At 45.6% G+C, this 13,718-nt stretch overlaps 1 protein-coding gene across 1 annotated transcript in view; it reads right to left on the bottom strand.

Moving 5' to 3' along the window:
• Positions 1–13,718, bottom strand: part of LOC136587226 (macrophage mannose receptor 1-like) — a 353,431-nt gene that overhangs the window by 287,554 nt on the left and 52,159 nt on the right. The window contains exon 10 of the mRNA XM_066585783.1: positions 9,905–10,020. Coding sequence (XP_066441880.1) covers positions 9,905–10,020 — 116 coding nt within the window. The remainder of the gene's footprint in view (positions 1–9,904; positions 10,021–13,718) is intronic.

The raw sequence follows: 13,718 nt of genomic DNA, 5'->3' as shown, positions 1-13,718 counted from the left end.
CTCCAGGGCAAAGAAGAAGCAGCAAAAGGACATTGACGACCTACTTTCTCAAATTGCCAAGTTAGAGCGCCTGACTAAACTCTCCCAGTGTAAAGCATCTGCTGAAAAACTTGGTTTCCTTCGCACAGAACTTAAACTTCTCCTAGAAGCTAAATTTAATAAAAAATATCTCTACCTCAAACACATTTCATACGCGCAAGGAAACAAAGGTAGTAAGTTTACGTCGTCCCTCATTAAAAAAGCCCAAACAAGAAATCTCATAAAGGCCAATAAATCCCCCTCAGGTCAGCGTGTCACCTCCACCCCCGAAATTGCCAAAGAATTTCAAGCTTTCTATTCTTGCCTCTATAACCTACGGGACCCCCTCTCCGCTGAAAACATTCCCATCGTTAAAAAACAAATTGACCATTTTCTCATAGACTTAAATCTCCCCAAAATCCAAGAGGATGAAGCTGCATCCTTTCTGTCTCCGATCACTCCACAAGAGGTGGGTGACCTTCTAAATTCGTCTCCACCCGGCAAGAGCCCGGGCCCGGACGGCCTCCCCCTTATATACTACAAATCCCTTGGTGCTTCCCTTATCCTCAAACTAACTGAGCTTTATAATTCTCTCCTGAGTGGGACCCCCCTGCCTAGACAAGCGCAGGAAGCGCACATTACCCTGGTGCATAAAGATAACAAGGACCCTGAGTCCTGTGGGAGCTACCGTCCCATCTCCCTGATTAATTTCGACATGAAATTATGGGCCAAAATCTTAACAAAACGCCTAGAGAAACACGTTACTTCCCTAGTCAGCCCAGAACAAACGGGCTTTGTAGGGGGTAGAGAGGGACGAGATAATTGCTTAAGGCTCCTATATGCAGCCAGATTCTCTCAAACCCATAACATACCACTCGCCTTAGTAGGCACGGACGCCGAAAAGGCGTTTGACCGCGTGAATTGGCTGTACATGGAACAAGTCTTGCTCCATTTTAACATTCCCCCCAAATTTGTATCGGCAATTTTTTCTCTTTACGCAATGCCCCACGCAAGGCTTAAGATTAATAATTCTCTCTCCCCACCATTTGATATAAAAAACGGTACTAGGCAGGGGTGTCCCCTCGCCCCCAACCTCTTTATACTCGCTCTGGAGACACTCCTCCCAAAGATCAGACTAGACCCGCTTGTACAGGGTTTGAGAATAGAGAACGAGGTCCTGTCAACAGCAGCATATGCCGACGATATCGTCTTTCTTATTACTAACCCGGAGGAGGGGCTTCCTCGCCTTACCTCCCTACTGGAGACCTTCGGAGACCTTTCTAATTTTAAAATTAATTTTACTAAATCCGTGGCCCTAAATGTTTCAATTCCCACTTCCCGATTTAAGGCTATCAAGAAAATATCCCCCTTTTCGTGGTCCGACTCGGGCATTGACTTCTTGGGTATAAAATTAACGAAGAAGGCGGAGGACCTGTTTGCGATAAATTTCTTCCCCACCCTAACGAAGATCAAGAAGCTATTACGTTCTTACGATCTCCCCTTTATTTCTTGGTTAGGCCGTAAGAACATCTTGAAGACCTATATTATCCCCATTATCCTCTATAAGATGAGGCTCCTCCCTATATATCTCCCACCCAGCTTCTTTAAGGCGCTCCGCTCACTTTTTTCCAGATATCTCTGGATGGGAAAAAAACCCAGACTGGCCTACAGCCTTCTGACTAGGAGGCGCACGGAGGGAGGAGTGGACCTACCCTGTCCGCGTGAATTCTATCTAGCTAACCTATTGAATCACTGGATAGAACTCACACATCCAAATAGAGACCCATTGATTCAGCGCTTAGCAAAAGGGTCCTATGGCCCTACCTTGGTGGAGGACCTCTGGTTCCCAGAGAACAGGAGGTGTAAGGTTCGCAGAAAAAAAACCCTTTTGGAGGGGGCGATGGAATCATGGGACGCCCTAGGGAAAACTCTGGCGCCTCCCCCTTCCCCACGCACACCACTATCTGCCCTTTACAAATATATGAATCTTCCTTTGGACTCATGCTCGACACGGGCTTGGAGGATGCTTTCTGAAAAACACTTTCAAGATGAATTCGCCTCACCCAGGAAGCACCCCTCACTACCCTAAATGAGCTCCTACCTAATCGCCCCCTCCCCTTCCTGACTCTGACCCATATGGTGAGAACCCTAAATGATTTCAGGAAAACCTGCATCTCCTCCAGGCCACTTACCCCTTTTGAAACCGCGATTAGTAACCTCTCCACTCCCTCCCTGAGAAAAATAGCTCACATTCGCAAGAACTACGTATCTCGCCCTTCCCAGACGAAACCTGCCTTCCTCATCTCCTGGGAGATAGAACTTCGCATCACCCTATCCGATAGTGAGACCAGATCGATTTTAAAAACAGCATTTGGGCTCTCCGCTTGTGTTACCACCCAGGAGTCCCATTATAAACTCCTGGCGCGGTGGTACAGGACCCCGCAATGGCTACACGCTCACAAGCTGGTGGCAGGGAATGAGTGTTGGAGGTGTGGGAGCTCCACGGGTTCTTATCTCCACATATGGTGGGACCGTCCGATTATAGCTCCCTTCTGGAGCAGCGTGGCGGGTGAGATGAAAAAGATCTCCCCCGGTCTAGTGCTCTCCCCTGATGTGGTCTTCCTGTGGAGACCTACCCCTACCTTTCGCCCGACCAAGCATAGGCTGATCGCTCTCCTGGTGGATACAGCTAGATCCCTTATTCCAGCGATGTGGAAGCAGAAGGACCCTCCCACGTTAACTCTTTGGAGGGCCAGAGTCGATATGCTAGCAAACCTAGAAGAACTTTCAAGCTGGTCCAATGGAACGCATGACAGGTTCCTAGAGATCTGGGGGGCCTGGCGGGCCATCAGGAGAGCGATTCAGGGTTGAGCCATAGAGGAAGCGTAAGGGTTACGGCGGACAGGCAGCCCATCCATACCACGGATGCCTCTCTTGAAACCTCCCCCCTCCCCCCCCCTGTCGCCCATGTTGCTCCCGAGTTGATCTTCTCGGCACCTGATGGTGTCGGGTGAAAAACCCTTTGGGCAGCATTTCAGACTGACATTCCGGGATCGGCCTATCCTGGAGAGCACCATCTTCCTCCTCCCTCTCCCCCACCTCCCCTTCCCCCCCCCCCCCCTCCACCCCCAACTTATCCTATTTGTACCGTTATTCGTCCTGTGCGTCAGAAAACTGCAGGTGGCTGTTTATATATTCAGGGCTATCAGCGCGGTTGCCACAGCCTCCCTTTTCGTTCTCTTCTTTTTCATAGAAGAGGTTCATAGTGTTTGATTCTAGTAAAGTTCCTTTCCCTCTGAATCGTTTTTAGCCACTTTGGTTGTCTCCAACTGGGATAACCAAGGTGACACGAAAAGTATATTGGAATGCTGTTTGTACCTCTTATTATTATTTCTGACTGTTTTTGTTTCTGTAATTCTCACAAAACCAATAAACATTGATTTATAAAAAAAAAAAAAAAAGTTGGGAGTCTTGAATCCAAGGGAGTAGCGTGAAACCTCTGCTTCTATTAGTGTTGGTTGAGTCTAGGTCTTCATCTACTATTGCGTTAAAAGTCTCCGCAGATCACTAGTGCGCCCCGCTGGACTCTCTTTATTTTCTTTGTTATTTTTTTCAAGAATCTTATTTGTTTCGAATTTGGTGTGTATAAGTTGACTAGTGTTGTTAGAAGACCGTTTAATTTACAGATTAAAATCAGGTACCTGCCCCCTTCGTCTCCGATTTCTTCCATCAGTTGGAAATCTACTGAGTCATGTATTGCTATCATTACTCCAGATTTTTTTTTGGGAGCGTTTGCTGTGTATATTTTAGAGAACTTCGGGTGTGTTAGTCTGGGAAGGTTGAGACTGTTCAGGTGAGTTTCTTGCGCGCAGAAAATATCCGCTTTAGATGATATCGCCTCTTTCCATAATGCCGATCTTTTATAGGGGGAATTAAGACCTTTGACGTTTAATGATATTATGTTAATATCCATGTGTGTAGGTAAATTTTACGCGGGTAGTTGGGTTGTGGTTTTGTTTCCTCCTCTTAGGTAGCGGGAAGTATTTTTTCTGCTTTTTTCCTCTCTGTCTGACCATTTTGTTCTGTTGGTTGTCATTTTTGTGTGAACATCCTCTCAGGGTTATTGGTAAGATGTGGGTGGAAAAGGGGGTTGGTATCATAGTTTCCTTCTTGTATTTTAATGATGTTTCAACTTGGTGCACTATGTGCATTCAACTTTGTTAACTAAGGTCGGACCTTTTCAAACTTCAAGTTTGGGTTTGCGGTAAGGTCTTAACTGGGGTTAGTGTACAGCCTACATTTGACTGCTTCCTCTGAATTGCGAGGATCGTCTTGTGGTTGTAAGTCACCGAACTGACACAGTGGTCAGGTGATCTGCTGTTTCCGTGTTTGCTAGGTTGTTTGTGGGACCAATCTTTAAGGATCGGGTTTGGTCCTTGTGGGTTGGGAGCAGGTATGTTCCACCTTTTTAGAAGGTTTAATCCTTCTTCTTGGTTGAGAATAGTGGTTGTGACGCCATCACTATTTACATACAATTTAGTCGGGAAGCCCCATCTGTATGCAATGTTATTGCTTCTTAAGGCCGATGTTATTTGTACGAATTTTTTCCTTGTGGACATGGTGGCTTGAGAAAAGTCGGCAAATAATTTGATATTCCCGTAGGGGGGAGGGAGGTCTCGGATGTTTCTGGCGGCAAACATTATTTTTTCTTTTATATGAAAGAAATGCACTCTCGTGATGATGTCTCGAGGCGCATTGTCTGGGACCCCTTTAGGCTTTGGGAGTCTGTGTGTTCTATCCAAAAGCCTTTCTTCTTTTTTGGAATCTGGTAGGAGAATTTTAATCAGGTCCTGGATATGTGTATTTAGGTCTTCTGGTTTGACTGTTTCCGCAATACCTCTGAATTTGATGTTATTGCGGCGGTTGCGGTCTTCTATGTCCGCCATTTTGTTTTTTAGATATTGGACCTCTTCTTCTAACCTATAGTGAGCGTCTATCAACTCGTTGTGTGAATTAGTTATTTCGCCCGTTTTATTTTCAAGATGGTTCACCCTGTCTCCCAGCTCTTCTATGTTATTATCAAGCTTGGTATTTAGTTTAGATAGGTCTTTTTTAATAGATCCCTTTAGTGCAAGCACCATGTCACGGATGAAGCACTCTGATGCTGCTTGGTTAGAACATTCTATGCTGAGAATTGGGTCATCTAATTCTTCCTCCTCTGAGCTTGTTATCAAAGCTATATCAGCAATTTGTGAGTGGGGGTCTCTTCTTGGATGCCTCTTTTCAGGGCTTTCTCTAGGGGAGGTTATATTCCTTTTTTCTGCTCCCGTTGTAATTTGCTTATGAGGAGAGACTGTCAGATCTCCTCCAGCGTCCCCCTCTCCCCCCCCCCCCCCCGCTTCTTGATGGCTCTCTGGGGGTGAGTTCTCCCTTCCCTGCTCTCTTGTGGGGGTTTGGGATCGTGAGGGAGGCTGAATGTGTAGTTGTTCAGGTGTTAACTGCAGTGTGTGGGGTTCTGCTTCCTTACCGCTTCTCTTTCCTCCTGCGGTCCCCGTAGCTGCAGCCGCTGTCTCTCCTCTCCTTCCCGTACTGTGCGTGGCCAGCTCCATTTTGTTTCTCTCCTCCCGGCCTCGCGCTGTGTAAAAATCTGTAAGCCTCTTCGGAGTGGGCTTCCCCGCTCTCTTGCGGGTCGACATCGGGTGGAGGAAGGTGTCCCACGTCTTTAAATGCAATTTCCGCGATCCTCGCTTGCTTTATGTAGCTTGTAGGCTGTAGTTGCTGGGAGAGCCGTTCAGTACACGTCCGCCATCGGCTGCTCCAAGCCACGCCCGGTACACCATTTTTTCAGGGGTTCGCCTATACTCTTGGCCTACAAATCTATCAGGGGTTCGCCTATACTCTTGGTACAAACGTTTCTGGGGTTTGCATATACTCTTGATACACAAATGTTTCAGGAGTTTGCCTATACTCTTGGTACACAAAGGTTTACCAGCGTGGGGTTCAGCTATCTGACACATACACAGAATGAATTGTCCTGCTTTGGCCACTCACATTTCTTCATGGTTTATGCTGTCCTTGTAGCGATCAGAGGAACCGATACTCATTTAATGAGACTTTCACAGGTTCAGTGTAGACCTGTTGTGGCTACTTTTGCGACACCTCCTGCTTCAAACCAATCTTTTGTTTTAGAATGGGTTGTTGAATAGTGCTGATGCTTTGAAGTACTAGCATCCGAGTCCTCTTTATGGCCACGTTGGTGGCTCCTGAGAATTTTGTGACATGGTAGCATGGGCATTGGAATTCTAATCAGCACTGTATAACAAGACAACTCATTGCACACTGTCTGTTTTTGGATGTAAGCTGACGTAATATACCCTGAGTGGTAAACAGCCGGATTGGTTTAGGCTTCATAAACGCACACATCCCTGGGGGGTCAGCGCTGGTCAGTGTGGAGAATATGCTCCATATCTGCTGCCCAGTGTGGGGTCCTGCTTGGGCCACTCAAATTTATACATGGATCACCCGGTCCTCGTAGCGATCAAAGGAAGCGTAACTGATTTCATAAGACATTGACAGTTTCACTGTAGACCTGTGGTGGCAACGTTTGCGACACCTCTTGCTTCAAACCAATCTTTGGTTTTAGAATGCGTTGCAGAATTGTGGAGATGTGTAGAAGTACTAGCATCTGAGTCCGCTTTATGGCCACGTATGTGGCTCATGAAATTTTGTGACGGAGGTGGCAGGGGAATGGAATTATGATTGTACATTAATTTATCAGCAATTCTCATCAGCATTGTGGGATATCACCCACAATTTCAAAGAGGGTCGCTGCCAGGCCCTGCCAACCCTCTGCAGTGTGTATCTCCAGTTTCTCCTCATCTAAGATGCACTTATAAATAGATATGAGGGTGGTGGGGCTATCAAGCGACCGTGTGGCATGAGGACAGCTGAACGCTGCACTGGGAAAAATTTGAGTACGCTGTGGACGCAGCCTCGTGCGAGGGATTGGACTGCCATGCCAGCATGTAACAGCAGAGGAGGCAGTGGTGTCACCCGCAGGCAGTGATTTTCCTTTGTTGCACCTAGTGTGGTGCTTAGCTAAAATGTGCCAGCGCATGTGCCTTGCTGATTATGGTCTGTCCCAAGTAAATTGTTAGAGGGGTGACCCCCAGGCTCTTGCCCACAATTTGGCTTAATGGTGCAACCTGGGAGCCTCAGATGCATCCATGCATGCTGCCTCTGCCGTTCCTTATTCGTTTCTGTGGTGTTTCCATGACTTTCTGATGTTTTCCGGTAATTTACACAACATCTGCTATGCGGAGCATGGGTCACCTTGAAAAATGCTTGAGTCTCCCATTGACTTCAATGGGGTTCATTACTCGAAACGAGCTCTCGAGCATTACGAAAAGTTCGACTCGAGCAACAAGCACCCAAGCTTTTTGGTGCTCGCTCATCTCTAATTAACATGCTATGAAAAAAAAAGAATAATGACAGAATAGCTGCCCTCAATTCATAGTAAATATCACTTTACTTGGAGTATTACAAGCCCCCTCCTTACTACATGGCTATGAGTAATGAACAAAGGTAATTGTTGGCCAGCTTACATGTTATATGTAGAAATACTAGTTTTTATCACTCACCTCCTTCCTTGGTCTCTCACAACTCACAGCATCTCCCACTCACAAGGATGGCAATACTTTATATCTAGTCTTCCTCTGTCTCTGCTCCCTACTTCACTAATTCCCGTCATCCACTCTCGGACCATAACCTCCTCTCTTTCTCTGTCAAGCTTCCTAGTATCTCCCCAGACCCTCCTACCTACCATACATACAGGAACCTTCAGGTCGTTCACACCTAAAACTTTGCAGAGTCCCTACAGTCTTCTCTGTCTCTATCTCTCCTCTCCTGCCGCTCATTACAACACCACTCTCACATGCCTTGGATGAAGCGATTCGCACCGTGACCCAACGCACCTGATGCAGACCGTGACAACCCTGGCTTACACCTGAAATGCGCTTCATCCTGCAGTGTTTTAGGTGTGCTGAATGGCTGTGGAGAAAGTCGCAATAGTCCACAGACTTTCTCCACTTCAAATTTGCGCTCAGAACCTACAACCTAGGCCTCCAGCATGCCAAACAAGTCTACTTCACCTCCCACATCTCCTCACTATCTCACAACCCTAAAAGACTGATACTTTTCACTCCCTTCACAGCCCTAAACTGCAGCCCCCGGTGATAGATCTCAGTACCGAAGAGGTGGCTGCTTATTTCAAAAAGAAAATTGACAATATCTGGCAGGAAATAACCTCCCACTTATAGACTAGTTCTGACCACAGTCTCATCAGTACTGCATCTAGCTCCTGCTCACTCTCTGCACTCAGACCAACGACCGAGGAAGACGTCTCCAGATTGATTTCCTCTGCTCACCCTACCACCTGTGTTAGCAACCCTCTCCCCTCACACCTCCTCTGATCCCTCTCCCTGGTTGTCATCACCCACTTCACCACTATATTCAACCTCTCTCTGACCTCTGGCATTTTTCCTTCCTCATTTAAACATGTTATCATGTCCCCGCTGCTAAAGAAACCAACTCTTAACTCTGATGCTGCCAACTACTGACCTAGAATGTCTGGTTTACTCACACCTTATAAGCTATCTATCAGATAACTCTCTTCTTGACCCCCTACAGTCTGGCTTACACCCTCTACACTCAACAGAAATCGCCCTGACTAAAGTGTCAAATGATCTCCTAACGGCCAAATCGAAGGGCGACTGCTCCCTACTGATCCCCCTCGATCTATCTGCAGCATTTGACACTGTTGACCACCAACTCCACCTCAGTATTCTTCGCTCCATTGGACTAAAGGACAGCCCTCTCTCCTGGTTCTCCTGCTACCTATCTGACCACTCCTTTAGTGTCTCCTTTGCAGGCTCCACATCTCCTCTTCCCCTTGTTGTTGAGGTCTTCCAGGGCTCAGTCCTCTGCCCACCCCACCCCCCTCTTTTCCATCTACACATCCCCTATTAGACAAACCATCGGGAGTTTGGGCTTTCAATACCACCTCTACGCTGATGACACCCAGTTAAACACCTCCTCCCATGACATCATAGCAACATTCTTCCAGAATGCCACCGACTGTCTGCTGTCTCTAAAATTATGTCATCTCTCTTCCTAAAACTGAACCTTTTAAAAACTAACCTACTCACGTTTCCACCCTCTATTAACTGACCTCATCCTGACATCTCCACCTCAGTGTGTGGCACCACCATAACTCCCAGACAGCACGGCAGGTGTCTTGGGGTTATACTCGACTCCAATCTCTCCTTTACCCCCTACCTCCAATCTCTCACCTGAACGTATTATGTGAATCTAAAGAACATTGCAAGAATCCACCCCTATCTCACATATGGACATGCTAAAAAAGCTCACTGTTGCCCTCATCCACTCTCAGATCAATTACTGCAACTTGCTGCTGATTGTCCTCTCCCTCACCAGACTCTCCCCTCTCCAATCCATCCTGATTTTGGCAGCCAGACTCATCTTCCTATCCAGCTGCTTCTCGGATGCCTCTGCCCTGTGCCGGTCACTGCACTGGTTGCCCGTCAAATATAGAATTCAATTAAAACTCACTACCTTCATCCACAAAGCTCTCCACGGCACCGTGCCGCCCTGTTTTGTAAGCGCGGCAGAATATGTTGGCGCTACATTTCTATGTGTTTGTTTGTAAGCCCGGTCTAACCGAGTTTTTTTAAATTTATTAATAAAAGTTATATTTTATAAGTCACAAAAGAATCAACCCAGTGGAATGTTCTTATAAGAAATTATTGATTCTTCTGCCACAATGAAAACTAGGCGCTATATAAATAAAGCTTATTATTATTATTACCTGTCATCAACAGTCAGCAGGAAGGCTCCATTCTGATTACATGTGATGTTCGCTTCTGCAAATGTCCCAGGCGATTCACTTATTAGATAGCAGTAGTAGCCACGTCTCCTCCAACCCTGGTGATGCATAAAGGGACAATAAATCAGGTTAGTAACATTGGATGACTTTGTATTTTAATTCAACTGCTTATGAATAGGAATTACTGAATGCAGGGAAAACCCCTCGGACTGTGAATTTCCTCTGCAGTAAGTGTGTATGTAACAAAGGGGGAAGACCATGTGGCTGCTCTGGGACCATGGAGAAAGGGGCCTAGGAATGTTTGACTCCACCCTCTTTTCTACTTGGTGCTTGGAACCAATATAGGACTTCCCTCTATAGAAGAACTGAATTGTTTGAAAATAAGATTATTGGAAAATGTATTAAGGGTTATGGAAAGGAAGTGGAGCGGAAAACAAACACCAGACCCCCCTGTCCTGGGTGAGAAGCATTTAGCACCTAAATAAGGGGCCCATTTTTATCTCTGCTATGAAAACCCCTCTTTTTTATGTACGCCACTACTTTGCAACACATTATGTAAAAGGGGGTTTCCCTTACGTCTCCCGTGTACTGTGAGTTCAGATGGAATTTTTGATGAAAAGCTCAAGTAATTGAAAAGGCCCCGCCCCATGCCCGGCGTATATAAGGGCATTACTACTACACCACTGTAACGCCCCAAATGAACTTACTGTAGGTACGGCCTAAGGCCTAAACTTTGTCACAGTGATGCCACACTCTAGTTGGACACTCCGGATGATGATGACGCAGAAATAACAGAGACCAGTCCAGTTTAATTTAGCAATCTGAGAGTGAGCAGATTTACTAACTTTGGAACTTTGCAACAATGGGTTAACTCTACAATTCTTAGAAAACGTATTTATAACAGATATTCAAGAATGCAGTAATATTGATTTGATGATACTCTAACTTCAACACTCTCTTATATTCCTGAAGATTTGATTTAATAGACAATTTCCTCAGTATTGAATTCAGATGAACAATTGTGTTGGATTTAACTGTAGGATTTGATGAAGCAGAGGGACAAGTGGCTGTATGGCTAATCCTGGCTATAACTCATTGTTAGATGAAGATGGACCTCTGAAAGGATCTTCAGTGTTCTCTGCTGTAGATGTCAAGGGAGTGGGTTAGATCACCCCACTCTACCTTGGGAAACGATAACTGGTGGAATACTCCTCCTTGCCGACTATGGAGACTGCAATCTCTCCTCACTCGCTCCTGACTGGGTCTGCCTAACTGCTCTGTGTCTCTTCCTTTTATAGCCTCTCTCTTAACCGCACTCTTGCATAGGGGCTTGTTTATCTCCTTCCCGCCCTTGGGCTCTGCACCAGTAAGATTAAACCTAACTGTCAGCCAATGAGAGGCCAGCTGACATCAAGATTGAGCTCTATGCTTAGAGCAGAAGGGAAGACACAATGTCTCTACCATAGACGGCACCTTCTGGATCCAAGGACGACATCCAGACAGGTGAGACAGGACAAGTGTACTGTGAGTGTTCTGTAGTAGCCGCTGGGCCACTACACCACTATGTGTTTTTCTTTCTGTCCTGGGAGAGGGAAGGACAGATAGTTGTAGCTAGACACCATTCTACATGTTCCCTGCTAGTTAGGATCAAGAGCCTCAACTTCCCCTGTTCCTCATGTTCGCTACAACACAGCAGTACCCCAGAACACTGCATATAATCATAGCACAAGCAATGGATTCTGGCAAATGCTGTCTTCTAACAGCGGCTGTCACAGCAGTGAATTTCGGTCTGTAATATGGTAGACACCATCTTGGTTGAGGCTGAAGGCCATTCCAGAGGTTGTGTGTGACACAGAATCATAGAATGGTAGACTTAGGGCTCCTACCGACTAGCGATAGATTTTTCTGCAATGCAAGACTGAGTGAAGACGCCTGATAATGAAACCAATGGCTCTCTTCATCCTTACACTCAGAACGGTTTAAAGCTAGGCACAAACCTACCTAAACAAATTTTTGTGGAGTCTATTGATCCAGACTCCTGCTGTAGCTGGCAGCTCTGTATCTGTGGGTCCTACCTTATTGGTTCTGTGGAGGAGTGCTGTTCCCATACTACTTGTATGCAAACCTAGAGATATGATGTTGGTAGAAGATCACAAACAAGTTAAATATTTAAAGGCAAAATATTACGTGGCCAACAACAAACTACAAAAAGCTCTATAATTTTAGGGGCGACTCCTCAACCTTCTGAAGAGATGCTAGGGTTATTTCTATCTAGCAGAAGCCTTCGCTCTATACGTAGAACTCAACTAGAGAGTTTAAATGAACCCACAGTAAAAGAAATTACAGATATAATGAAGAAATCAAAGAGAAATAAATCCCCAAGCCCGGGTGGTTACTCAAATGAGGACTATCAAAATTTCAGCTTTTCCCTAGCCACACAGATAATGAAAGTCTTTAATACAGCAATGTTCCAGGGGTCCATACCAGCTGAAATGTTACAAACCCCCATAGCGATGATTCCTAAACCAGGGAAGCCCACCTTTACCCCAGCAAATTTTCAACCCATATCTCTTTTAGGGCGCCCACACACTTGGGTTTTTTTAACGCTGCGTTTTTTTTTTTTTTTTACGCGATTGTCAATGGGACTTTCTAATGTTAAAAAAGCATAGCAAGCTTGTGCTTTGAAAATTTTGTGCGATGCGTTTTTAACATTAGAAAGTCCCATTGACAATCGCCTTTAAAAAATGCAGTATTAAAAAAACGCAAGTGTGCGGGAGCCCTTAAACAGCGACACCAAACTTTTTGCAAAGATTCTGGCTGACTGACTTTTCCCAATAATACCCTCATTAACTCATGGGGATCAGGTTGGCTTTGTGGGAGGCCGACAGGTCTCGGACGGTACCAGAAGGATTGGGGGGCTCGGAATGCCTTCTTTGCTTCTGACACTGGATGCAGAGAAGGCAATTAACAGGATCCATTAGGGCTACGCCTACTCTGCACTACAAAAATTTGGATTTTCTGGCAAGATTCTAAAAGCAAAAGCAATAATGTACAAACGGTGCGCTAAACTTGATTAATACAGGATGGAGTACAAAAAGGCAATACCGCAATATTAAAAAATACAAGAAAAAAGTGACAGTGAAGGTAAAAAAACAACAATATATCAATGTAAAAAATACCAACCCAGCAGCAGCAAGTGGAGAACGGGAGGAGAAGGCAATAACCAGTAGTAAAGAAAAAGCACAGAGCACACGTGTGAATTGCAGGCTCTCCCAACGGTAGCGGCTGCAAACAGATACTGCGGGCTGGGGGTGACGTCACCTAACCTCACTAAGGAAGCTAAAAAAGCCCAAAAAAACTCTGATGAGAATCGAGACCTAAACACTAGTCTCTTCGTCAGGGAGAAGATTCTAAAAGCAATCCAGGCCTTGCACTCCCTACCCTTGGATAAGGTTTAGCAAATAGAATTCTTTCAAATCCTTTTAATATCACTGATGGCACTCGTCAAGATTGTCCCGTTTTGACCATTCTTTTTAGTTTAATTATGGAACCTTTGGCTGAGACTGTGCGCATAGATATGAATATCAGGGGGAAAGCACTCAGACAGCATAAATTGGGACTATTCGCTGATGACATTTTCCTACTTTTTCATCCCCCCAGGTCCTTGCGCGCAGTTTCAACTGTAGTGAAAGCGTTTGGTTGGGTGTCATATTATAGGGTTAATTTCACTAAGGGCTAATGTCCACGGGTATTTTTTCACCGCGTATCATGTGTGCGTGATATGCAGTGAATGGAG

The sequence above is a fragment of the Eleutherodactylus coqui genome, chromosome 12 (assembly GCF_035609145.1).
Source record: "Eleutherodactylus coqui strain aEleCoq1 chromosome 12, aEleCoq1.hap1, whole genome shotgun sequence".
NCBI classification, from domain to species: Eukaryota; Metazoa; Chordata; class Amphibia; order Anura; family Eleutherodactylidae; genus Eleutherodactylus; species Eleutherodactylus coqui.
The sequence above is the reverse complement of the archived record's forward strand: the minus strand, read 5'-3'. Positions and strand labels throughout refer to the sequence as shown.